Source organism: Amblyomma maculatum, chromosome 2 (assembly GCF_055883805.1).
Source record: "Amblyomma maculatum isolate TAMU_Amacu chromosome 2, ASM5588380v1, whole genome shotgun sequence".
NCBI classification, from domain to species: Eukaryota; Metazoa; Arthropoda; class Arachnida; order Ixodida; family Ixodidae; genus Amblyomma; species Amblyomma maculatum.
This window is the reverse complement of record NC_139345.1, coordinates 152,402,519-152,427,071: the sequence shown is the minus strand read 5'-3', so window position 1 is coordinate 152,427,071 and position 24,553 is coordinate 152,402,519. Positions and strand designations below refer to the sequence as shown.

At 42.5% G+C, this 24,553-nt stretch overlaps 1 protein-coding gene across 1 annotated transcript; it reads left to right on the top strand.

The window, feature by feature from the left end:
* Nucleotides 1-603: 603 nt before the first annotated feature.
* LOC146200192 (uncharacterized) lies at nucleotides 604-24,435 on the top strand. The gene is made up of 8 exons (XM_084592290.1): nucleotides 604-915; nucleotides 3,179-3,238; nucleotides 5,695-5,769; nucleotides 15,628-15,903; nucleotides 17,758-18,048; nucleotides 19,435-19,651; nucleotides 21,839-21,997; nucleotides 24,431-24,435. Exons 1-8 carry the CDS (start codon nucleotides 604-606, stop codon nucleotides 24,433-24,435), a joined length of 1,395 nt encoding a protein of 464 aa, XP_084448416.1.
* Nucleotides 24,436-24,553: the final 118 nt, after the last annotated feature.

Below are 24,553 nucleotides of genomic sequence, written 5' to 3'. Positions count from 1 at the left end.
CCCCTCTCTCAAACCTAAACCTTCATATTCACGCCCAAATAAAAGATGGTCATCAGTTTTCTTTCCCTTTGTCACTTCCCCTTTTGTGTGAGAAGAATGAATGTGTGCCTGTTTAAGGCCTGAGCCTCCCCTATGTATATATTTAGGATACAAAAGAAGACTTAGGAAGATCGCAGCAAAAGTTGTGAGGCTACCAATGCAACTTGCTTTCCCTAAGGACGACAAAGGCAAAAAGCTGCTCTTTACAGCGTTTCGTTATTACCTGCTTCGTGCTGAAAATAAAAAGTTAGCAGTACTACTGTACGTTGCTTAGGTCTGCCAGAGAGTATTAAGTATCCACATAAAAAAAAATAAAACTAAAGACACAATAGGGGTACACCGGTGAGTGAAAGATACTTTATAGCCACTGTAGGAAAACGGTCAGTTAGAACCAGTGTAGGTTTTGAAAAACAAAACAAAAACGCGGTTCTGAGCAGCGAAAGGGCCGGGAAACGTGTGCCTATCGGATTTCATGGGAGTAGGAAATGGCGCCCGGCCAAGGAAATTGGCGCACGTGTGCGCGCTAGCTTAAGGAAATGGGAATCGAGGCCCAAAGGCATCGGCATGGAAAGGGGGTCCACCAGCGTCACTGCTCGCATCAGCAGTCTCCGTGGGACAGAAACCCAACAGCCCATAAAGAAACCTGGCTCCGGTCCCAGTCCCACTCCGCACAAGGAGCGACGGTACTGTTGGTCTCCGGCTCGTGGTGCAGCCATCTCCGCAAGCATGGTGTTCGGCATAAGTACGCTCATCATCCTCGGCACAATCGCCGCCGTGTTCATGCACCGGCTGACACTTGAGCTTCATATCGGCGGTCCCCCGGCGCTACAGGAAAGACTTCGGCTGGCCCAGTGCCGCGCCACCTGCCTTGAAGAGGTTAGTGACGCCCACTCGCACTTCTCCCTAGCTACCTGTGACATATTACATCTGGTTTCGCTTGTACACCAGGAACGTTTAGGCAATTTCTGCGAACAAGATTTTGAAAGTACTTTTCCTCACATATCGTTTGACTGCACCGTAGCAAAGAATACATAGGTATATTATTTTTTTTTTACATTGGTGCTCAAAACATGCACCAATCGTTTTCTATGCCGTCGTAGTTACGAGAAGTTGCGACTAGATGAATTTATGAAAATTTATCTTGCCATCGGAATCTGAGACCAATGCTGCCTATATGTTTATAAATGTTTCGCGCATTATTAAATGTGGCCTCAAATAAATAGTTGGCAGAATTTTGGACCAATGCAAGAGCTAAATTGAGCAAAGAGCGCGATTTGCTGAAATACACGAAGCCTACTTGGTTTGTTGTTCCCAAATACTGTCGCTGTACCCAACCGTTTGAAAGCACTTTCAAGGGCAAGCCAAAACCGTGCCAGCGGGTACATCTCTGGGGTGCCGGTTAAGCGGTGGCCGTCGGAACAGAAGGTCTCATAGACTTAGCCAAGAGAGATGGCGCCTCCACATTACAGTTCTAACTGCCCGTCCACTTCAAAGACGTGTCAAAAAACGTGCCGGAAATATCAACGATGCCTTCATTGAGCACATATAATTTTTATTGAACCTGAAAGCGTTTTCATTGTGTGCGGTTTTATGTGGGACAGGATATAAAGACCCAAAGCTGCACCCAAGCAAAAAAACCTCTAGTGCGAAGCTGAAGGTTAGTTACTCCCATCGGAGGCTGTTTAATTTTTACAGCTATATAGATGCACGGTCGTCTTCGTATCCGGGGTGTATCGGAAGGCATGGGCCGCAGTCTGGGTTCTCTCCTCAAACATTTATGAATAGTAAGGGTGTAATTACTCATTGACATCCGCCTAATTATTCGATCAACACTGTTATCGTTTTGAGTTATTGATCAATTCCAAATCGCGCTATCCTCTGATCTGCTGACTTCTGGTTGGGTGAGTTGGCAGCGGGAGTGCCTCGGAAAGGCGGTGGTACCGGGTTCGATCCTGGGACCAAGACGAATTTTTCTTTAACTGCGAATTTCCTGAAAAAGCTGTATAGATTTTTTTCGTAGTGGTATGGATGAACTTGTGTGGATGTTAATATTTACTCCCCTACTACAAATGTATTCCACTTTGAGAGAATCCCCTAATAATTCGATCAATATTTATGAATGCATGCGGTAACTAACAGCTGAGGTTTATTGGAAAACACCACTAATAGCAAAAAAAAAAAGGGGTGGGGGGGAGGGGGGTCGCCGCGTCACATGGACGAAAAAAAGTAAAAGGAAAAGGTTAACAAGCAAAGATGATCTCTCGTCGAAGGGAGGCTAGATAACCATGTGCAAACAACAGAAAAGCACAAAAATGCGTGCGTCACAGGTTGATCAAGAACCGGGTCTCTTTAAAAAAGCCACAGATGGCTCACTTACACATGTGTTGAACCTAATCGAAAGGCTGTTTTCCAATAAACCTCAGTTGTTAGTTACCGCTCGTCCTGTTTACTTCTCGTCTTCATTCTCTTTGTGCCGTGCTTTCTTTTCTCCCACAACAATAACTCGCATCAGTGTTAGTCTATATTGACATGCTTCAGCATAACTTGGCCAAACCACTAGCTGTGGGCGTAGATTCTATCATGGTCGACACCTGGTCTTAAGGCGAACGCGAGCTCTCAATGAGACCGGCCCTGTCATTGCGCACGATGGTAGAAACCATTGCATAAGACAGTTTAATAAATTGTCTCTTCACTAGATTTCATCTCACTAGTCTCTAGCTGCTGCATAGAATACTACATCCGGAAATATTGACGGCTGAGAAGTTTATCCTTTTCGAAACAAATGTAGACCTTCAATCTCATTCAATTATTTCTGCGCAGCAATCATTGATGGTTACTAATATTTGAACTGGTAACACTAGGTGCAATTATCCCCTCCACGCTATCCTGCAGGATCAGGTCAGAGACAGCGAGAGTAGAGGTTTAAAGAAATCATGACCACTTAAAAGGCATTACTGGCTAAATTAAAATGGCTGGTTGGGAGACCAAAAATATTATATTTATTTCACCTAATGCAATAGTGATCGTAAATACATGCCTGCAGGGCTAGAGCGTATCGTGCGACACATGATATTGATTGGCGGGCATGACATTAGGCATTGGGTTCAAGTCCGAACCATTTTCATTTCTTTATTTTCAGCTTGGTCTGAAAACACCCTCCCAGGAGATTGAATGCCGAGGAGACAAGGAGTGCTACATGGTGAGTTATACAGTTCATGTGTTGTTCAAGCAGATTTCAGATAATGTATGTTGCACAGATAGACAGGCTAAACAACAACAGCCAATTTTCATGCACGACGGAATTCGCCTGAGTCAAACGCTTACATTTTTCTCCCGAACTGAACAGGTAGGATCTCAGCGGTAGGGAAATGCAAACTGCTACTCTTTTAAAAGCATATTGCTTACATTCAAAACAAACCAACGTACGAACTAGCTTATTGAAAAAGGTCTCCTCATGACTCACCGCTAGAAATATCAGCTAACAGCACTTAAAGTGTTTTAATACGTAGCCGTCGTACCGGATTCGTACACCAATGCCAACGCAAAGAAATATGAGAATATCTAGAGAACTTCACTTATAATCAAAGTATTTTCACCATCACACTAACTGTTTTTAAAACACACCAAAGGCTGTGAGGAGGACGTCGCAAGTGACTAAACAAGATGCTTTTAATACGCCACGGTAATATGAATCAAGGCACATATCAATACACGCAGCACTTATGCTGAAGATCAACACAAGGTATTATAGTAAGAAACTAAATGACTTTACGTGCAGAAGTTATTATCTTCCAACGGCGGCGAGGAGGACGTCGCAAGTGACTAAACAAGATACCTTTAGTACGCCACCGTAATATAAATCAAGGCACATATCAATACACACAGCACTTCAGCTGAAGGTCAACCCAGGGTATTATAGTAAGAAACTAAGTGACTTTACGTGCAGAAGTAATTATCTTAAAAACAACCCTTCTGTGTCCCTATGTTTCGATAAATAATTAGCCAGAACTTAAAATTCCATGAAATGCTCAAAACCTTCGTCTTTTATTTTTAAGTACCCTTTGAACTCATTTTTCATACAAACGTACTATTCACTTGTATGGGCACGTTTCTTTAGTTTAGTGATTTCATTGTATATTTTTGCCTACCATTTTTTATTTTGCCTAAGCAAACGTTTCAGGTATTATCGCTCAGGCTTCTGCTCATTGACGCCCGCATTGAATCGTGCTGTGAATTATCTCTGCGCATGATAAAACTATCTATCCTACATACACCTTATTTTGTACCTAATTTGTATTAATGCTAAGTAATTATCCTAAGTGCGCGAACGGGTAGCACTACTTGTTCCCAACGCATAAGCGTGTGGGACGTGCGCAGTGCACGTTTGTTTTTTCCTCGTTTGTTTCAATCTTCTTGTTTAGAATGATATTTCGTGTCGGTCAAATATGCTATTTGTTACCTCTAATACTTTCATTTTCGTTCGTAATAATGCTTTGTAATTTTTTACCATTTCATAGCACTTATTGTCCAGCCTTCATGTTTGCCTAAACCCCTTTTTCAAACGCTGGCAATATTCATAAATAAACGACGACTCCTCTCAAGATGCGTGCCCTAATAAATGTGCTTAGATTTACGATCGGCGTTAGACTTGAAGCCACGTTTCTGGATAGCAATCTTTTTCTATTGATAGCGAGTATATCTCTCATCGCTGTATCGAGCAAGGAAAGTAAATATACTTAGACTAAAGAATGCAGCCTCATCCTATCTGAAATTTCTGCCTATCGTGAAGGCGCTAACCTCAGCTCCTGGTTTTTGCGGACAATCTCAGTGGGGTCATATTTCAGTCTTTGGCGGAATACGTTTTATTAGGCAGGCTGTATCGCACGAATAATTCAAGTCCTACAACGAGTTCAGAACAACGCTGTAGGCAAGTCTTAAGGAGGAACATTACCAATCACTAACGAAGCATAACTATATAGGTCTTTCTGAGTAGCTCTTTGTAACGAGCAGTTTTTCGAGTTCTAGCTCTAGCACACCTACTCGTACTTTTGTCACGTATTTGCTTGTCTGTTCAAATTCTTTCTCCGTTAGCTTAAAGACGGTAAGAGAAAGAGCTCCGCCACGCACTGTCGTCGCTAACCGGGCTTCTCGCAAACGGCGTAAGAAGGGTTTCGCAGGCATTTCAGTCTTGTGTCTCGTACGGGAGAAGCGGGTTCACCCGCTTTATCTCAACGGGGCTAATCAGTGCTAGAACACATATTTCGCATTCCATTAAACAGGCAAATATATGCTTTTTTTATCCTGACAAGCATACGTCAAAGAGCGGAGTTAATGTTCTTTTACAATGACATACCTTCCAGTTCTTTTACAATGACATACCTTCCATTAAGGCTGGCAGTCTATATAACCGCTCTTACAGGATCCGCAGCGACCACCATGAGTTAGTGATGCACATAGCCTGAAGTATTACCCCCTTTGAAACAACACAATGTCTGCCTGCCGAAAAGACAAAGCTTTCGAACACTGTACATTTAGAATGATGTCCCAAGTACCAAAGAGAAAAGACGCGCAGTACGCTAAGTACCAAGCGTACCACGGCCAATACGCTCGTGACGTCAGAACTGACTCTTCTTATGCCGTACATTTGTCCCGCAGTGTTGGGAAGTGTGCGGCCTCTTCTACGACAACTTCACCATCTGGGGACCTATGTGCACTGTGGCAGACATATGCGTAAGTCAAGTCATCCGTTATATGCGATGGTCAGGGTTCGAAAAGCTGGTTGCGAAAGTTTGCACGTATAAAACGAGAAAAATATTTTTTCCTTATTTTAACTATGCTGTAGCTGACGGCTAACTGACAATTGGCTTCACATTGCGATTGTTTACTTCCTAACCCAAACTACAAGCACTACGCTATGACTGCCAGCGTAGAATCAAGTAATGGGGCCGAGATGGGAGTGCTTTAACGCCGGTCAATGTTATCATGGCTGAGTTAGAACTGCATTTCTAAGTGCATTTTTTGTGCAAAAAATGCTATATACTCCGCATATGCGCGCCTAAGAACGTAAATACTCCTAGGAGGTCGTAGGGAGTTTTGTTTGCACACTCAGTGCCACTATATCTGTTAACCGCCGTTGGTTAGACTGCCAGGCCGAATTTATCATAGGAGATGCTAAATATATGCAGCCTTAATAAACGTGTGCCAAACATCGAGCGCGCAAGATTGCATAATGAACTTCACCTTGTATAGTGTGTTTTTTACAGAATAAGAGACAGAGAACGACGTGACTATTGTTTCATATATTTAAGGAGTATACACACCACAATTTGGTGGTATTTTTCTTCTTGTTAATGATGCATAAGGCATTACTTTGCATCAACCCGCACGCAGTTTTGCTTACTACACTTAAATAGTTTAGAAATAAATTTTCTTTTCTCACCAGTTTTGGTTTCGTTATCCGAGAAATGGCTATGACGTCACAATCATGTCTTGATGCGCGCAATGAATAAATCGTGATATGATAGCTCATTCTTCACTTGCAATGATTCATGTTCATGAGGAAGGCTGGCTTTATCATTGTAGTGAATTCAAATGACACAACAGTGATTATATCGCTGTATGTTCATCTCTCGCGTCCCCTAGACTTTACTATGATGTCACAGTCATCGCTGGGTTGTTGAAACCGAAACCTAAACAGGTGAGAAATAAAATTCGATTATAAATTATTCAACAGTCGTAGGCGAATGTGACGTGGTGATCCGTGTACCGTAATTCTTGGCATTATTACAAATGATAAATCACAAACCCAAACATTAGGTGTCTGTTGTCTTTTAAGCGAAACAATCCTACTTTATGCCAAATGAAATGGTGCCTTCGACAGATGAGAGTTCGACACTACATTACCAGACACGTATACGACAGGAAAAGGCTGGATGAATATTGCTTTTAATATTGTAAACGTGACAGCTGGCCAATAGTGCGGTTATTTGCGGTTCCCTGCTTTAATTAATTGCATTTCACTATTCTTCTATAATCAATGTTGAGGTGTCGGTTGCCGCAAAAAGCCAAACATTCTCCTTAAGCAAAATAATACAAATTATTATCCGTTAATTGTACTTTTCTACCGCACGTTAGCGAGAGGAGGGTGCGAAATAGAATCATATGTCTTTCCCTTTGTAAGTCTTCTTAAAGGCTAATCGCGCAATGGCTGATCGCGTCAGCTAAAAAAAAAACGAAGCACTATTGCCCGTATATAGGTTATTTAGTGTGAAAACAAGCATATATTGGCATTCTCTGTTCATTTCGATAGCTTTCGTCAGGATACAAATCTTGATTATGCGTGCAATGGCTTTGTTGTATTATGCCTTATTCGATGCGCTGAGATGGACATTTTTCATCCATTATGACGTACTTAATCTGAAGGCTGTATTAGCCTCTCACCAGTAATCGAATAATATCAGCGTGTATGTGAAAGAGCGCTAAACAAGGGGAGATGGGAAGAAACCTCAGTTCGCTGGTCGCTCCGACGTTTCGACAAGTGGACTTGTCGTCTAAGCAAAGCGGCCATCACTCGCAGGGGTTCAAATACGCTTTTGCTTCCGAAGAAGAAAAGCTGGGGAGGATGGGTGAGAAAAAAGGGGGTCAAAGATTGAGGTAGGGGAGGATGAGTGGGAAAAAAGTAGGTCAAGTACTGAAAGAAAAATAAAAATAAATCTTTCTTCAGTATTTATTTCACAGCATAGAACCAGTGATCATATGTCCTGAAAACGGAATTAACACAGCAGTACCAGGATTAACTGCAATGCAGGGTCGATGATTAGTTAGCATGTAAGGAAGGTCTGGTGCAGACACACCTTTTTCTCGAAAGGGGTTGACATTTCAAAGGTATAAGGAATATATCTGCAGGGAACAATTCTAAAAAGCTTCCTGCAAAGGGGGGAGAAAGACAAAGAAACAGAATAATAACAGGACAGTGAACCACACCTGCCAACCTAAAGGGAAGAAAAGAAGTTCAAGAGGCAACTAAAGTATAAGATTGCGGAGGGGGTATAGAGTGTACACATGCTATGAATAAACTGTACAATTAAATCTATACGTGATTCTTTTCCTGAGTAGTTATGGGACATAGGAAATATTTTTAAGTGATTCTAACGTTCCTTTAGTCACATTTCTCCGTGCTGGTTCTAATGTTCAAAATCTATTAATCAGATACACCTCTCTACATTTTTTGTCCCTTGCAGGCTTAAAGCTCGACTGGAGAATATATAATTTAATTTCTTCGAGCTTATGGTCTTTATTATTTAAATTCTGGGAAACTGCTTTTGGGAGGTTTTTGCAAAACCTAAAGAAAGCAGTTGCCCAGCATTACTACTTCGATCTCACCCATCCTCCCCAGCTTTCCTTCATCGGAAGCGAAAGCATATTTAACCCCTACCAGTAATGATCGCTCTGCCCAGACAAAGACAAGTCCACTTTTCGGAACGTCGGCTCAACAAGCGAACTGATACTTCACCCTGCCCCTACCCTTGTTTAATGCTCGTTCATACCTTGTAGCCATCTTATTTCTCTCGTTCTACCTTGATCACTAGTGTGTATAGTCATACTGCAAGGCGTTTAACCTATGTGTGAACTAGCCCCCTGGCCTCCCTCGCTTCAGAAAAATAGACAAAAACAATTTTCATCTCTTCGCTCTGCCTCAACAACGAGCGGCGATCGTCGTTTCTTTGCATCCATGTCTAGGTACCCTGTTACACAGTGATGGAGATCTTTTTTATGCACAGGGGCTAGGAAAATAGAGAAGTTACGCTATAGAGAACGTTTAGTTTTTTACCTTGGATTTTTATTCTGGAAGGCCTAGGTCGTTAAACGATTCCCAACGAGAGAGAGCATCTATCGAGCGAAGGATTACGGCAGGCACCAATTCTGCTTTAACGATTACATTTTAAACGCTTTAAATGTACCGTCCTGACCTTTACCTGTGTCTTGTAGCAAGGCAAACGCAGTTGTATCACCTCGCACTTCACTCAAGATAAAGCCTTCACTCACGCGTTGGCTACACCATACAAGTTGGAAATGGTACACATGCTCTTCACTCTGCTAGAAGCGAAGTAATTATTGAACCAGAGGAGTTAATTTTTATGAATGTAGCGTAATAATACCTCCAGTGCATTTAAAAAAAAATACTATCTAGTTAGTTGCACAGATAATGAGAGATATTGGACGACGGGAAGGTTACAACGTGGGTTCAATGTTTGGCTGCCTTCAATCAAGTGTCATTCCTTATCGGGCGCTGTTTTATAGAGGGGTTAAGGGTTTATGGGAACGCAATAAAGAAAAGAGAAAAACAGCGATCCAGAGAGCAGCGGGGGCAGCAGATAAATTCATGCTTTCTGTCGCTCTATCAAAAGTCACCCATATGAGCCTTGAATAAGGAATATGAAGATATGGGACTGGCCGCGAAGGAGGATGTCGCGTACTAAAGCTGATGCTGTAAATCGCTATCAGCAAAGGGAGGTTAAAAATGTCATCTTGAATAAACTAAGAGCGCGGAAATGCTGTCTCTTTTATGGTTATAGGTCTGGCATCACTGGTGACGTCAGGCGTTAATGTCCAAAATATAAATTATTGGGCACAGGCCTTCTGACGTGAAGCCAACGGAATCGCATTTACCAAATAATTTAGAGGTGTAAATTGATTTTGTTCAAAAAAAATCATTTCAATCTCCTTTAGACTGTTCTGGAACCCACTGTGTTTGGGTCTCCAACCACATACGTTACCTAGCATGAAACGTATACTTTTTTTTTTATTAGAAATTACGCCACGTATACAAGTTGACATTGCAGAGGTAAGCCACAGGGAAGGGATTATTGTTGCTGTGAGGTTGGCTTCATTTAGGTGTCCCAATGTTGTAATATATTAACAAAGAAAGATGACTACGAGTAAAGAGGAACTGATGAATGGGGCCATTAACCTTAGGGTGGAGAGTAAGTATTCCTTTAAGCTTTTTGTCCATTGACAGCTTCGCAGTAACGATAGCCTTGCCATTTAGATGCAAAGTGCGAAGGGAAATTACATGGTTTATCTATTTATCACTGGAGAGGCTCAATGATTAATGGCTTGTTGAAAAACAAAACATAAGCTCCTTTGAAACAGCTTTTTGTCGAGTTCTTATGTTTTTTGCCTCCGGTGTCCTAGCCTTTTTACCCCTCGTTCTTTGCTTGTTCCTTAGAATGGGAATTCCCTCCCAAAAGCGCGTTTTATGAATGTATACTTTCCATCCGCTTTTGTGCAGTTCCCCGGCTGTCAGGTTGCCTGCTCCTTCAAACAAACCAATGGAACCGGTGCGTATACCCTTTCCCCGCACTGCATTGGCAGTACGATAGGGACCGACGAAGTGAGCCTAAGAAAAAAAAAGAGTGTGTACTTGATGGGTCCCACTGGGCTGAGCACAGCATGTTTTTATTACTCAAGGTTGTGTTAATCTGCTGGGAATTTCCGGTAGCGCCTCCTACGGATTTAGGTGCTTTCTTGTTAACTATTCAATTTCTCCGTTTAATTGCGCCTTCAAATTTTGTTGCTCGTATCTTCTGAACGTAACCTAATTAAATGGTAGAATACTTTATGTTTACTTTGGTTTACTTGATGAATCATCAAAGGCAAAGGAGAGGCGGCAAAAATTGTATAAAATAACCGAAGAAGTCAGATCATGGTTAAAGCTTTGAGATGCACGACCTTTAGTATATCGCACAAGCAGACCTTTGGCATTTATTTATATCTTTATGTATTCATTATACCATCAAATCAAAGCGATATATTTATTTTATTTTTTATTTATTTATTTATTTGATACTGTGAATCCCATCAGGGATTGTAACAGGAAGGGCTGTGAGCATATTATACTACAGCATAAAAGCATACACAATGATACATGGTGTCGAGTGTTACATGCAGCTTACAACAATCGAATAACACAGATAATATCACTTATATTAATTACATGATTACGGATGATACAGCGAGGGGATCAGTATTAGTTGTAATTGACAGTCAAGGCACAATCAAGGTTTGAAATACTAAGAGAAAATCGACTATAATGAATTCACAAATTGACTCAGGCACAACAGGCAAGAAAAAATACCAAGAGAACAAGGAAGCATAAAAATAAGGAATACAATTGTTACTGCAGTGGGTATAATTCATCTGCAACAAGGGAACAAAACTCAGCTAAGGACGTGGTGTTAGTAATGCGCGTGTGTAGATTGTTCCATTCTCGTGTTGCCCTTGGAAAAAATGAGTATTTGAAAATATCAGTATGAAATGAGAATTCGCCTAATGTATGCGTGAGGTTATAACGGGTTAATCTGTTCGAGGACGTCGGCATGTACTTTGTAATAGGCAGTTTTAGTTGATTGTGTATTATCTGGTATATGATTTTAAGTCTTGCAAGATAGGCTCTGTTTTCTAAGGTTAGTAATTCTGCATGTTTAAGTAATTCTGCTGGTGAGTCTGTAATGGAGTGTTTATTGTATATAAATCTTAGTGCCTTTCTTTTGTACTGCCTCCAGTTTTTAATGAGCTGTTTAGTAAACGGGAACCAAACGGTATTAGCGTACTCTAGTACCTGTCTGACAAGTGTTTTATATGCAAGTAACTTTGTTTCAGGTGGTGCTAGTTTAAGACGCCTGTTAATAAAGAATAGCTGTTTTAGGGCGGTTGACGTGATGTTGTTAACGTGAGAGTTCCACCGGAAGTCAGAAGTTAGTGTCACACCAAGATACTTGTGCTCATGAACAAATCCAAGGGGAATGTTGTTAAGGGTGTACTGAAATGCTGATGAATGCTTTTTTCTTGTTATAGATAAAAGAACAGACTTTTTTAAATTTATATTCATTTGCCAGTCCTGGCACCACTGGTATACTGCTGTTATGGCGTTGTTTAAGGTTAGATGATCATCAATGGAGTTAATTTCCTGATAGAGAACGCAATCATCAGCAAAAAGTTTAATATTGTGTGAAGCGTGAGCTGGTAAGTCGTTTATAAAAATTAAGAATAATACTGGAGCTAGGACACTTCCTTGGGGTACACCTGATGAAACAGTAGTTAAAGCGGATTTCTCGTTGTTAATTTCAACAAATTGTGTGCGATTACTAAGATAATTTTTAATCCAATCTAGAACAGGACCAGTTCCCAAAGTTAGCTCGAGTTTTACCAAAAGCTTAAGGGAGTTGGTGATACAAAACACAGCCAGTCAACAAAAAGCAAGGTTAGGCAACAAATGTGAAGAAAAAAAAAAGTCTGTATATGTGAGCAGCACTGTATGCGCCAGCATCAGCACAGCGGAATACTAAAGGGTTAAGAACTTTGGCAATGAATGTGGAAGGTGGATCAAGTGGTATTACGTGCGAGGAGTAAAACAATCCGTTATTTCTTTATAGTTAACACGCATTTATACATGTGATATCAGCGCGGTGATATGTATGAACTAGGAGCAAGTCGCTAAAATTAAATGCCGAGTTGTTTTCATAGTGAGGCTTCAGATTCAATGGTACCGGTATCAAGGAATTCTGTAAACTAATTTTCATAAAAAAGGGACCAAATACGTGCCAGTGAATTGTAAACCAACCACCGAAAACAACTTGGCTCCGAATTCAATGAGGTAGAGAGAGAGAGAGACTCTTTATTGGAAAAACAGACAATTTTGCCGGCGTTTAGATTTCTCTGGCATGCTGCTCTGTGTAGGAAGGGGAATTCGGGAGGGAAAGATTGAAAACGAATGGTGAATGAGGTAAATAATTGGCGCAAGGCACTAAGGCTCAAATATTTCCATAAACAATTATTTTCGCCCCAAAATGGGCAGAACAGCACCGTTACAGGAATTAGTGTAAACAAATAAACCTGCAACTACTATATATAGAGAAAACAAAACACCCTTAGTTGTTTGGTTGATACTTCGGCCGATTTCAGTGAGCAATACTATGGAACTGCCAGTCTGGCAGCCCTTGAATGAGGTTGTGCGCGTGTGTAGCGGGAGACTAGTACTACCTGCTCAAAAAATTCGCCACATTTCTGTGGAGGCACACAATATAAAAATTAGCTTCAGAAACATACAAAATCACGCAGAAAATGCCGAAGATGTGCTGCAAACGTAATGCAGACAAGACAGGAAAAACAGAAAAAGAGCATACAGAGATGCATGTGGATTGCTTCAAAATGGCTTTCACCAGAAAGTTACAAATCAATTGTTTTCCGTGTTCTTAGGGGCCCTAAAACAATAATGGCGGTAAATATTGTAATGTATGAAATCTATGCAGGTGGGCTTTGTAAGTACTCAGTTTAAATATGAAAGATCTGCGTGGAGCGTTTAATTTAAATAATTTTTTAAATGTGCTCTGGCTACATCTCGCAACAGATTAGGGCGACATGTCCCAGCGTGCTCCCTTCCCGAGGGGCTTTTTGGGTGCACCTGCTCAATGGAGGCTCCTAAGTGGCGTGCGCTTGACAGGGCGCGGTCAAAGGCCGTCGCGAACAGTTTTCTTTCTTTGTTCTTACTCGCACCATAAGCTGAGTTAAGGAGCGGGGGGATAGGAGGCGTTGGTGTTACATTTTCGATCGTTGATATCATTGGTGTTATTGAAATTGGTTTAAAATGTCTTGCGCTGTGGCAAACGTTTATGGAATACATGTTCCTCTCGGGCGTTTTCTAAAAATAGGACATAACTTATTATTGAACTTTTACATCCCATTGAACCACACGCCAAGGGCTGAAATCCTCCATAAGGTAACGATTTGTAGTAGTAAGCTAATCATGCATCCTTAGTAAAATCTCTCACGTCCGATGCAGAAATTAGCTGCGAGTATTAACAATCCGGATATCAGGTATCTCAGAATATATAACACAGTGAACGTGTATGTTGAGGTGTTCTGTTTTAATGACCAACAATAACAACTGCGAGTGAAGTAGTTTAAATCTTTTGCACATTTTATTTCATTTGCCCTACAGGAAGTCTCTGCTTTTCAATGTTGCTAAAGGTAAAGGAGAGCGGGCTCCTGTTATGAGGGAAGTTGTGTTTTTCAGGGATGTGATAACAAGTCGATATTTGGCGGGCCATGAAGGCTAACTTCGGGTTTTTAGGAGAAACAGATTTAGATTCCCGCTTGTGACAATTGCGTGTACTGCGGTGCGTAATGACTTTAATATGCGTGTGCTCTTTGTTGGAACATGTGGATGTGTATTTTGATTTTTTTTTTGGTACAGTGGCGTGCCTGATGTGCACTGATGGGGTGCAGTGTTCAATGTGATGCCTGTGCGCCAAAAAACGTAGACAGCTCATCCCTATAAAGGTGAAGATTGTACAGTGACAACTGGAGTGTGCGAAACGCCCACAAACTATGTGCAAAATATCATGCATACCTTTGATCATTATGAAGAACTTCATCGTACTATATATGAAATCATCACCTTAATTAGTACCCTCATTTCCCTATTTCCCTTTTCACCCTGCCTAGCGTGGAGCAGCAGGCCAGAGTCTTTTACCCCAGCCGACCTCTCCGCTTTTCTTTCATTAAATGCGTTTCTATCTCTCTCTCTCTCTATTTCTCTCTCAGAATATTTTCAGTAGCATCTATAGAGCATCACGCAGTTTTACTTTAAATAATTTAGTCTGGCACGTCTGACACTGGCTGCTCATGTCAGCAATTTATAGTTAAAGGTACATTGGTAAGTAAAACCGATCCTCACCGAAGAAGCATGAGACCAGCGAAAACGCAATGCGTGGCGCTGAGGCTAAAAACACTCCAATTTTGGCAGGGCCAGGTTACACCCTTCCTTCATTACAAGGGCACATCAGCAGAAAATCACTCTGACTTTCGTCTTTACTTTTTTAACGTAACTGCAGCTTACTGTACAACAATACTATAAAGATACGAAACGGTAGATATCGTAAGGAAGAGGATGTGCAGAGCCAAGCATGACACATTAATGTTCAAATAACTAAAGAGCTGGGAAGATGGTCGCCTTTTGAAAGCTGTTAACTTCGATCATTTTGTGTTGAACTTTGGCGAATGGCAAATGCTGATTGCGAATACTAACTATCACTATCAGCGTGTTCGCGAACCGCGGAGACGTGCGGTGTTTTAACTATTCATCTGCCGTCTGTAATTTGCCACTTTTCTCTTGGATAATGCATAGTGAAAAAGTCGCATAATGTCTGACAGCGATTCGTTGATATGCATGAATTTTATTTCGTAGGAGACTCATCTTGCTTACCTTGAGTTTCTAAAGGATTATAGAAATCGGTGACTCGGCTGCTTGAAGTTAAAAAAAATATTAAAATCATAGGTCTTGGACACTTCATTAAAGTAGCCTTCTCAGAGCCTATATACAGCTAAGTGTACGCTTCATTTAAATAAACATCTTTATTTGATTCGATGTTTCGATCGGGGACCGATATTTTTCAAGAATATCGGTCCCCGATCGAAACGTCGAGTCCACTAAAAATGTTTCTTTAAGTGAAGCGTACACTTCGCTACTTCGCTGCATATTTTTTTAAGCGGCCATGTACGCTATGTTCCTGCATACCACATATATAGATCGCAAAATCGAAGAGCACAGCAGACGCTGTAGAATGCAAGTCATCATCCACTCTCCTCGCAGGCACCGCAGTGGCTAAAGCAGCCCCACAGGAAGACCTTTCCGGCGTGTTCGCGGACCCTCCGCGGCTGGAAGCGATGGATGGCGACCAGGCTGTCCGCGTCACTTGGACGCGGCCTCTCGGCCACGTGGGAGCCTCGTTAGAGCCGGCGCTGGTTTACGTGCTGCTGCTTAGAGGAGTGGTACACCGAGACCAATGGGAAGAAGCCACGCAGGTATGAATGTGTCACGTGTTTCGATTGGTGCTTGTGCGGTAAAAAAATAAAAAAAGGTTGAGAAAATCAACAGTAGATCACTGATGCCGAATGCCCTAAAGGGCAAGAGAGCCGAGATACAGGGCGCTTTATTTCAACTTTGCGCGGTCAATCACTCAGAATTAGCAGAACACATGCTTTACTGTAGGAAGAATTAACGAAAACATTAGTGGAACATTTAGGAGGGGATGCTGTCCGTTTTATTCCTTGTGTTGCAAGCTCTTTTTGGTCATTATTAATTTAAGCAGCGCGAACACGAAGACAAAGGACAAGGTAAAAGCCACAGTACAAGCGCTTGTGTTGCAAGCTAGACAGAGCAGCCTTCTGCCGTTCAAATTTTGGGAGTGCATTTGTATCACCAGTTGGGGCGGGGGGGGCATTGCTTGAGAAGGTTCATGCCATGATAGGTAAGCAACCTGTATTTTCATTGCACAATTCTATTTGGTGCCTTACGACCTCGGGTGTAGGAGGTTTAAATGGGAGGTGAGTTGCAGGTGGAGCAAGAAAGTCGCTAAAATGCATTTAGGCAACCGTCGCACTAGGGGCATACTTTATAACTTTTCGTTTCATCCTCAGGCATTCGTCGCGGTTTCGCGTTCGCATTAATGGCAGGCAAATAAAAAATAAGGTATATAAAACGGCAGGATGCAAACAAGATCCCAGGCCGGCGCCTTTCATGTCGTTCGTGCCGTGTCAAAGACATCTGTTACCTGGGCTCCCTAAGTATTCAAGAAGGACTCTTTGCTGGGCTAGTTGGTGCAGCGTTTTTTTAAAAAAAGGACAAAGCGCTAACCGTTGTCTTCTGCGCTTGTCCGTGTCTTCTTTCTTGTGAATGTGTCGTTAGCTCTTTGTCCTTTTTTTTTAAAAATGCTGCGCTCCCTAAGTAGTGTGTTATCAAGACTGAATGCGAACATATATCAGAAGTCATTTGATGCCATCAGAATATGTGGAAACTATAAAAAGCTGGGTATTCATGGTAATGTAAAGCGTTTTCTCGTCATTCTACGATGAACTCCGTGAAGTACCTAAATGTTTTGATCTGAAAAAGTTCACGTGTAACAATGATCATTATTTTGTTTTATTAGATTTTAAGAAGTAGGAAAACAAAGACTATCGTAAGTCACGCATACGGTTGAGCAGTTTTGAATATTTGAAATTACCATCGTATCAGTCACCCTACGTGCTACGGAATCGCGGCCGCGGTGGTCCCTTTTCGGTAGAGGCGAAAAGCAAGGCACTCGTGTACAGTCCGACGTCCGTGCACGTTAGAGAACCCCACGCAAGTGGTCGAAATTTCGGGAACCTTCCGAAACGGCGTCTCTCATAGCCTGAATCGCTTTATAGCGTTAAACCCTACAAACCAAACCAAGCGTTCATAACTGATGTGATAAAACATATTTGATTGACAGTCTGAACCTTCATGAAGACGTTTCTAGGATGTACCGTTATCTCTGTGTGCATGCAGTTTGTCAAGCTTACTCCTCATTTCTCAATATTTAATTTCAAAAGAAAGAACGACTAAATTAAGGCTTGTTTACATCTGCGGTCGTGTAAAAGCGTCACGATGTCAGGCCTAATACGCCATTTAACATGTTTTCGCAGACTATCAGCCTTTAGCCTCACTGGGATTCAGGAGTGTCTTCGCATTAAAGGAGATAGATAGCCGTCATGCTTCGTTTGGAAGCCATAAAACACATTACTCTTCCCCAAGAGAAGCATCAATGGCCTAGAGGCTTCACCACAGCCACATCGGCGCGCTTTCCCATGCATTTATTGCTGATATTCTTTCGCAATCTCAACCGCTACACCTCGCAGACGCAGTACCAGAACGCGACCCTGAGCCACAGCCAGTTGAAGCAAGCGTCCGAGCTGGAGATCGTGGCCTTCTCGCCTCACGGCCCCTGCGCACGCACTAGGCTTAACCTGGAGCTGGATAACATGCGGCCAGACGTGGACACTGTGCTGTCGGATGCCGCTCACCACATGGACCACTGCGTCGCGCCAAGGCTGCTGGGGTTGCGCCCTTTGACAGGACACAAGGTTGAGGCGCAGGTCTCCTGGGAGTGCGCTCATCGTTCATCGCAATCAAAGGGAAGGAAGTTTGAGGTGAGCTATCATTACAGCTGCTTTGTAATGCATGTAAGATATACACCTATGGTCGGATGGAACGCACTCATCAAGGCGACTCACATAAGAGGTGCTAAACCTAATTAGTGAAAATAGAACAGTGTCCGAGAAAAGAAAATGTGCTCTCGCTGCCAAATATTTAAGCGGACACCTGACATATGCCGCCAGGGAAGGGATCAAGGTGGTCCTGAAAAAATGAAGAGGAGCCGCAGTGAAGAATCTAGATTTATTTCGGCAATCTGTGGAAACATTCACGTCTAATATCGCCCAGCGCATGGGCACTTAGACGTTTCGCTGCAATCGAAAGTGGGCCGCCACAGTCGGTTCCACACCCGGGCACTACGCCTCCTACAACTAACCAATCACCATCGAATTTACCTGCTGGCGAAGCAGAACACCATAAATTCGCCACAGATTGGGCGCATTCAGGATTCTCGAGCCTACGAAGTAGGCACTGCCGGTAGCTTGCACGACTGCCGCGAACGGAAAGTACAAAGCGAGAGATCTTGACTTTGCGGTTCTATATGAATTGCTTATTCACAAGTTATCTCACACACACATTTTTCCAGTTATCGTTCCTATGGCTTGGGAGAACTGGCCGCTGTAATGCGTGACAAAAGGAAGGCTTTCGTAACATCAATGAATCCAATTAAGGCATCGACAGACCTCTAAACGCACATTCTTACTGCAACCTTAATGATTGCTTCTTCTGAATGTTATTAGCGGCATCTGCCATTCTCCTCGGTTCCTGTACTTCAATTCGTTGGTGCTCTTTAAAGTAAACTGCCGATCACAGACCATTGATCTGTATGAACGCCTAAATTGTATAAAATGGGCCGTTCAGATTAGCATTTTACATGCGCGTATCGTGAGGCATGTACAAGAACATCCAAGGCGCCTCTGTGCTGTGCGATATCAGTGCACGTTAAACAACCCCAGGTGGTCGAGATTCCCGGAGTCCTCCACTGCAGCGTCTCTCATAGCCTGAGTCTCTTTGGGACGTTAAACCTCACAAACCAAACCAAACCAAACTTCTAGGCACAACACGGTCACTGCTTTCAAAGCAACATTACGTCCAACCCAGGCGCATCTCGATGCAAAGCGATTCACGCACAGAGGGACAGGGATGTGCTGCTTCACATGGACTGCCAGCTAGTTTTACTGTGCGGACAGTTCGTACGTAATGGCGCTTTGAAAGCAGTCACCATGGTATAGCTAGAATTGGACGAGGCTGTACAACACAAATCATCTTTTTTCCGGCGAAGAAGTTGTTAGTATGGTATAGCGAAAATAGACAATTATCTTATAGCTATGTTTCAATTGTGCGTGCGCGTAATTGGTAATGCTTATGGCGCTCTCTACCAGGTTACATGGAAAGAACTGGACAGTGCGGTGGACGTCACCGGGCGTCTGTACACTTCCCAAAAGTCGGCCACGCTGCCGCTGTGGCCTGATACCTCGTACTCCATCTTCGTCCGCCGCCTTTCCCCCTGGAGTGGAGAACCAGAAGCCGAGACACAAGCACTACTCCTCGACACGTTTGGCGCCCAGCCCGCAGCCAGCGCCAAGGAGGCCCCTCAGAGTAAGTAGCGCTTACATGGTCCATTACGAGCGTGGCCATTCCCTCCATCAAAAACTGTCGGCAAACAACAGCTTACGACTTGCGCTCAGTTCAGCTATTGTAATTGTGAATTATCCACGGCGCGGAAATGCCACTCGAATGCGAAATGTTTAATCATTGCGATGAAAGCTCTGAAAGTGCTATTCATGCATATAAGGTACCTTTAGTTATTTTTATAACCGGAGCTAATAGAAACACTGTAGATTGTAGAAAGGCTCGGCAAATAATGCTGAATACTAATTTCCTAAACATCGTTGGGAGCACGAACTGAATAAAAGGACACGCCGAAAAGATGCTCTTGAACTGTCCAACCTGAAGGTAGTTTACAAAATGCAAGTCCTGAAAGTAATAAAATATTTACAAACAAATTTGGCCGGTGCAGGTTCACACATACGTTCAAAGTTTGTTTTGTCGATTTTGCAAAAGCCTTGTCCAAACAATTTCCATAGCTGAAGTGAAAGGATCACCGCCCTTCTGCTTAATGGCGTATTTTTCTATCATGTCTGCGTAGTGGCCTCGGTCTCGCATCGATGTTTACAACGAAAACGCTACTTGTATCAATATACAAGATTGTGTGCAGTAATTTGTAATTATCGATCGGTTCCGAGTCGTCGCAATTCATATAATTTTTGGGTTACGGAGTTTCGCTCTATATGTTTATTGATTAACAAATCCAGCTTATTTTAGCTGAATATTCATGTAGCTAAATTACAAATTTCAGTTACTTTGAATCATTCAGGTGACATTCACGCGGATCAAGGAAGTGTTTTACGACAAGGAATGCGTATGGCGTTGCCTGTCGGTCTGAAAAAGTTTAAATTATGAAGGAGAAAACGCTTAAATGAGAAATATTCAAATTTTTTTTTCGAGAGAGACCTCTATCCCAGGCACAGTGACACAAGAATTACCTGGCTGAGGATAGTACTTATCTTTCCGAAAACCTTTACTTGTTTCGAACGATATGCTGCCGAGCAGGCCGTACGTCTATGTCCCGTCCAATTTCCCAGCTATAAGGACCTTTATTCTCTTCCAATTACAGACAAGCCAGTTGCAGGCGAAAGGTGATGTGTAACGAATCGCAATTATGTCAAAGCTTCTGTTACCAGAACTTTCGCATGAAGGAGCTCAATAAAAGGATAATTCTGATGGCTCCTTAGCGTGCGCCAAACGCACAGCATGTGAGGCTATAATTAACTGCTTCACGTCCTAATTCGTTCCTTCGTTTGGTTCGGAACATAGGATTGAACGGCGGTCTAAACAGTGCTATCATCATCATCATCATTATCATCATCAGCCTGACTATACCAACTGCAGGGCGAAGGCCTCTCCCATATTTCTCCACTTAACCCGGTTCTGTGCTAGCTGCATCCACTTCACCCCTGCGAACTTCTTAGCCTCATCCGCCCGCCTAACTTTCTGCCGCCTCCTGCTACGCTTTCCTTCCCTTGGAATCCAGTTTCTTATCCTAAGCGACCATCGGTTATCTTCTCTTCGCACTACATGTCGTGCCCATGTCCATTTCTTTTTCTTAATTTCCGCTAGAATGTCGGTAACTTGAGTAATTTCTCTGACCCACTCTGCACGTTTCCTATCTCTTAATGTTGCTATAGTGAAGTGCAATAGTGAAGCTATATGGAAAGCTCTGGTCAACTGCTGCCGTATGTGACATCAAATGTGCCCTAGCATCGCACGTCACAAGGATGCCTTACACTTAACATCGAACAAGACATGGTAACCGATAACCGAGACATGGCAACCGCTCGGGTCTTCCGGCCGAGTATTTGAGTGTCCTAAATCCGCCGAACCGCCCTGGGGGCTCATAATGTGCCTTGTCTGAAATCAAACATTCGAGGTTGTGCAGAGCTATATCCCAATATTTATTTGCTGCTTGCATTCGTCGACAGCGCATGTCAGGAATACTACTCGTATCCATTGTTGGGGGCTCAGTTACTACCACAATCCTGCAAATGTCATTCAAATTAACTTTCCTTTCTAAAACGAACAGCACTACTTCGGGAGCATTTATGAACGACAGTAATCCTAACTTGCTTAAGAACCTGCTGAAGTGAACGATCTATCGATGAATTTACTGTTTCGTGACGCCCTGTAGAGTGACGTGCCGACTGATTCACCCATTCTTCGTTTCAGCGGGGACTTGCGTGAGCATCGAAATCGTAGCCGGCTGTGCAGCCGCCCTCTCAGCTGCTTTCATCGTCTCGGTCGTAGCCTTGGCCGTGGTCGTGCGTCGGCAGACGCCGATGCCCAACCAATATCGGGACACTGGCAAGTCTTCTGCAGAAAACAAAGGTGAATGCGCACACGTGGGGCAGTGCGTGACATTTTATACGCAGAACAGTAGCATACACCTAAGTGCATGTCAGGTCTATCTTACAGTCATAGCCGATGCTATGATATTAAGCTCCAACTGGTCCAATTCTCTGCTCGTGGAATTACAATGCACTTCTCGGAGAAAAGTACAAAGACGTTGTTTTGCAGAGACACACAGAAATAAAAACTGGAAGCTTACACACTACCTGATGATAGGTGTGCCCGTCATGAATGATCCATTCCATTCATTTTTCATCCATTGGGCAACACTCGTGCAGGTGATTATTTTATAATGTTCGTCCGTATATAGCTCACTATGCCGTTTTTTTATTGTTCGTTCTTCTGCGCGCGCTTCTTTCGGTATTCTTCACTAGCTACCTGCTTTAGCGGGAAAAGAATATAGTGATTTATTAATAGTAATAAATCAATTATTCAATATTTATTTATTTATTGCTCGCTGGAACAACCATGTGGTCTTTGTGGTGCAGCACAAATAAAAACAAAAGAAAAAAAATGAAAATGCACACACAAGTTTTACGCACACAGATAGGACTGAAAAGAAGAAATAAGACATAAAATGAAACTGAGATGAAAAATGTCGCGGAAAGAAAGAAATCAATGAGTAGCATGTCTTATATACACAGCGAGAAAATTGTTGAGGACATCACGAAAGAAGAAAAAACGATAGAGAGAAAACAACAACAAATAACTCACATTGATTAGAGTAATATAGAAATATGCATAAAATAAACAACCATTTTCAGGCGCAACCAGTGCGTGGTACCTAAAACACAGGCTAGAAATACAGGAAAATACAATAAAGAATAAGAATTGAAGTCGGGACAGTAAGATTCGAATATAAAGTTTAAAGTGAAATTATGAATAAGAAACGTATAAAACGCAGTTCAAGATACAAACAGCATTGAACAGGAGAAAAAGCAAAAAGTTTAGTAAATACAATATTTTAGACTGGAATGCGGGAGGTATATGTGATAAATACTATTTAGAGTACAACGCTACGAACATCCAATATGCATGAACAGAGCGAGTTTTGGAAGATGTCAAGGTAAGGAGAAAGAGTTCAATAACCACTGCATTCTGTCCACAGGGGAATGGGAATGAAGAGACGGAGAAACTTGAAATGGTCTGAATTCTCTCATGCTCTTCCGCGGAACGCGCAGTAGAATGTACTCTAAGAGCTGAGGGTACATAATGTGGCCATGAAGGAGTTTGTACAAAAAGATGATATCATCTCTGGCACGACGGCAGGGAAGAGAAGGAAGATTCTGTTGGGTGCTCCTAGTGGAGCGAGAGGAGGAAGTTGCGCAAGGAAAGCGATATCGAAATATCCGTAAAATTATTTTTGTACTCTGTCAACCTTGTCCAAGTTCGATTTGCAAGTACCATTCCAAACAACCGACGCGTACTCCAAGAGCGGCAAGCATATGGACAGGTACAGTTTTAAGATCGGAAGTGGAGTACGGAACTCTCTCGAAAGTCTGCAAACAAATCCGAGTGTGCGCATAGCCCGCTGAGTAATGCGCTTAGTATGAGAGGCGAAGCTGAGGGTGCGGTCAAAAAGTACACCAGGGTCATTATTTTCATCAACCATGCCAACAGCACAGAATTCACAGAATAATGGTAGAGTAAACTGTGTGTTTTACGAGTAAATGAGACAACCCTAGTTTTGAAAGAATTGAGGGTAAGTCGATTCTTCACACACCAATCAGAAAAAGCAGATATGTCCGATTGCAACAACAAGCAATCGAAAAGAATGTATTACCCTAATAATAATAATAATAATATGCTAAATCAAGTAGCAGCTGCTGATAAATGTATAAAAGACACAATCGAAGCAGCAGCATGCTGTTTCCTGAACGTCACTGACAGTGGCCAGCGCAGAGAAACACAGCTATCCAATGGGACGCTTGAAACAATGAAAAAAAGAGAACGCTACGCAACTCAGTGTCATTACTGAAAGAATGGCGAAAACCTAATCGCTACAGGTAACTTAACTCTACAGATAAGCAGCAGTGCTGAAAAAGGACTGAAAAACTTCGGATCGAAGTTCAGAGGTCATGACAGTTTGGATTATCTTCAGAAAACTAGATGTCCACTTTTAAAAGCTTACAGCTTTCGATATCATCAGCTATAATCGGCACTAGCAGCGGAGTAACTGTCAGCATTCTACGCTTATGCCGTAAACGATAGACAGAAGCGCCCTGTCATACGTGGTTGCCTCGTGCGTGTGGATGAGTTAGAGATGGTACAAAACGGCCTCCTCACGCAGTACAGGGTTTCAGATTCTTATCAGGGCCACGTAAAAAATATTAGAGACTAGAGAGATATTAAAATGTGCTTGTCTTCGCACTTTTATTACATTTTGGTCGTTTCCATTCATCTGTACTGCAGTCTAAATGGCTATCTGGGTCATTCAGCGTTTGTCCAGATAATATTAGGCAGCGTCCCGAAATCGTAACCTGCGGAGCTAATAAGCTATGAAAATGAACTGACTTTTCCTGGCAATTTGCGTCC

Excerpts from the sequence above, each read along its gene's own strand:
- LOC146200192 (XM_084592290.1), top strand. The coding sequence starts at position 604 with ATGGAAAGGGGGTCCACCAGCGTCACTGCTCGCATCAGCAGTCTCCGT. Across the intron at positions 916-3,178 it reads GCGCCACCTGCCTTGAAGAG|CTTGGTCTGAAAACACCCTC; the intron begins GTTAGTGACGCC and ends CTTTATTTTCAG. Across the intron at positions 5,770-15,627 it reads GCACTGTGGCAGACATATGC|ATCGCAAAATCGAAGAGCAC; the intron begins GTAAGTCAAGTC and ends CCACATATATAG.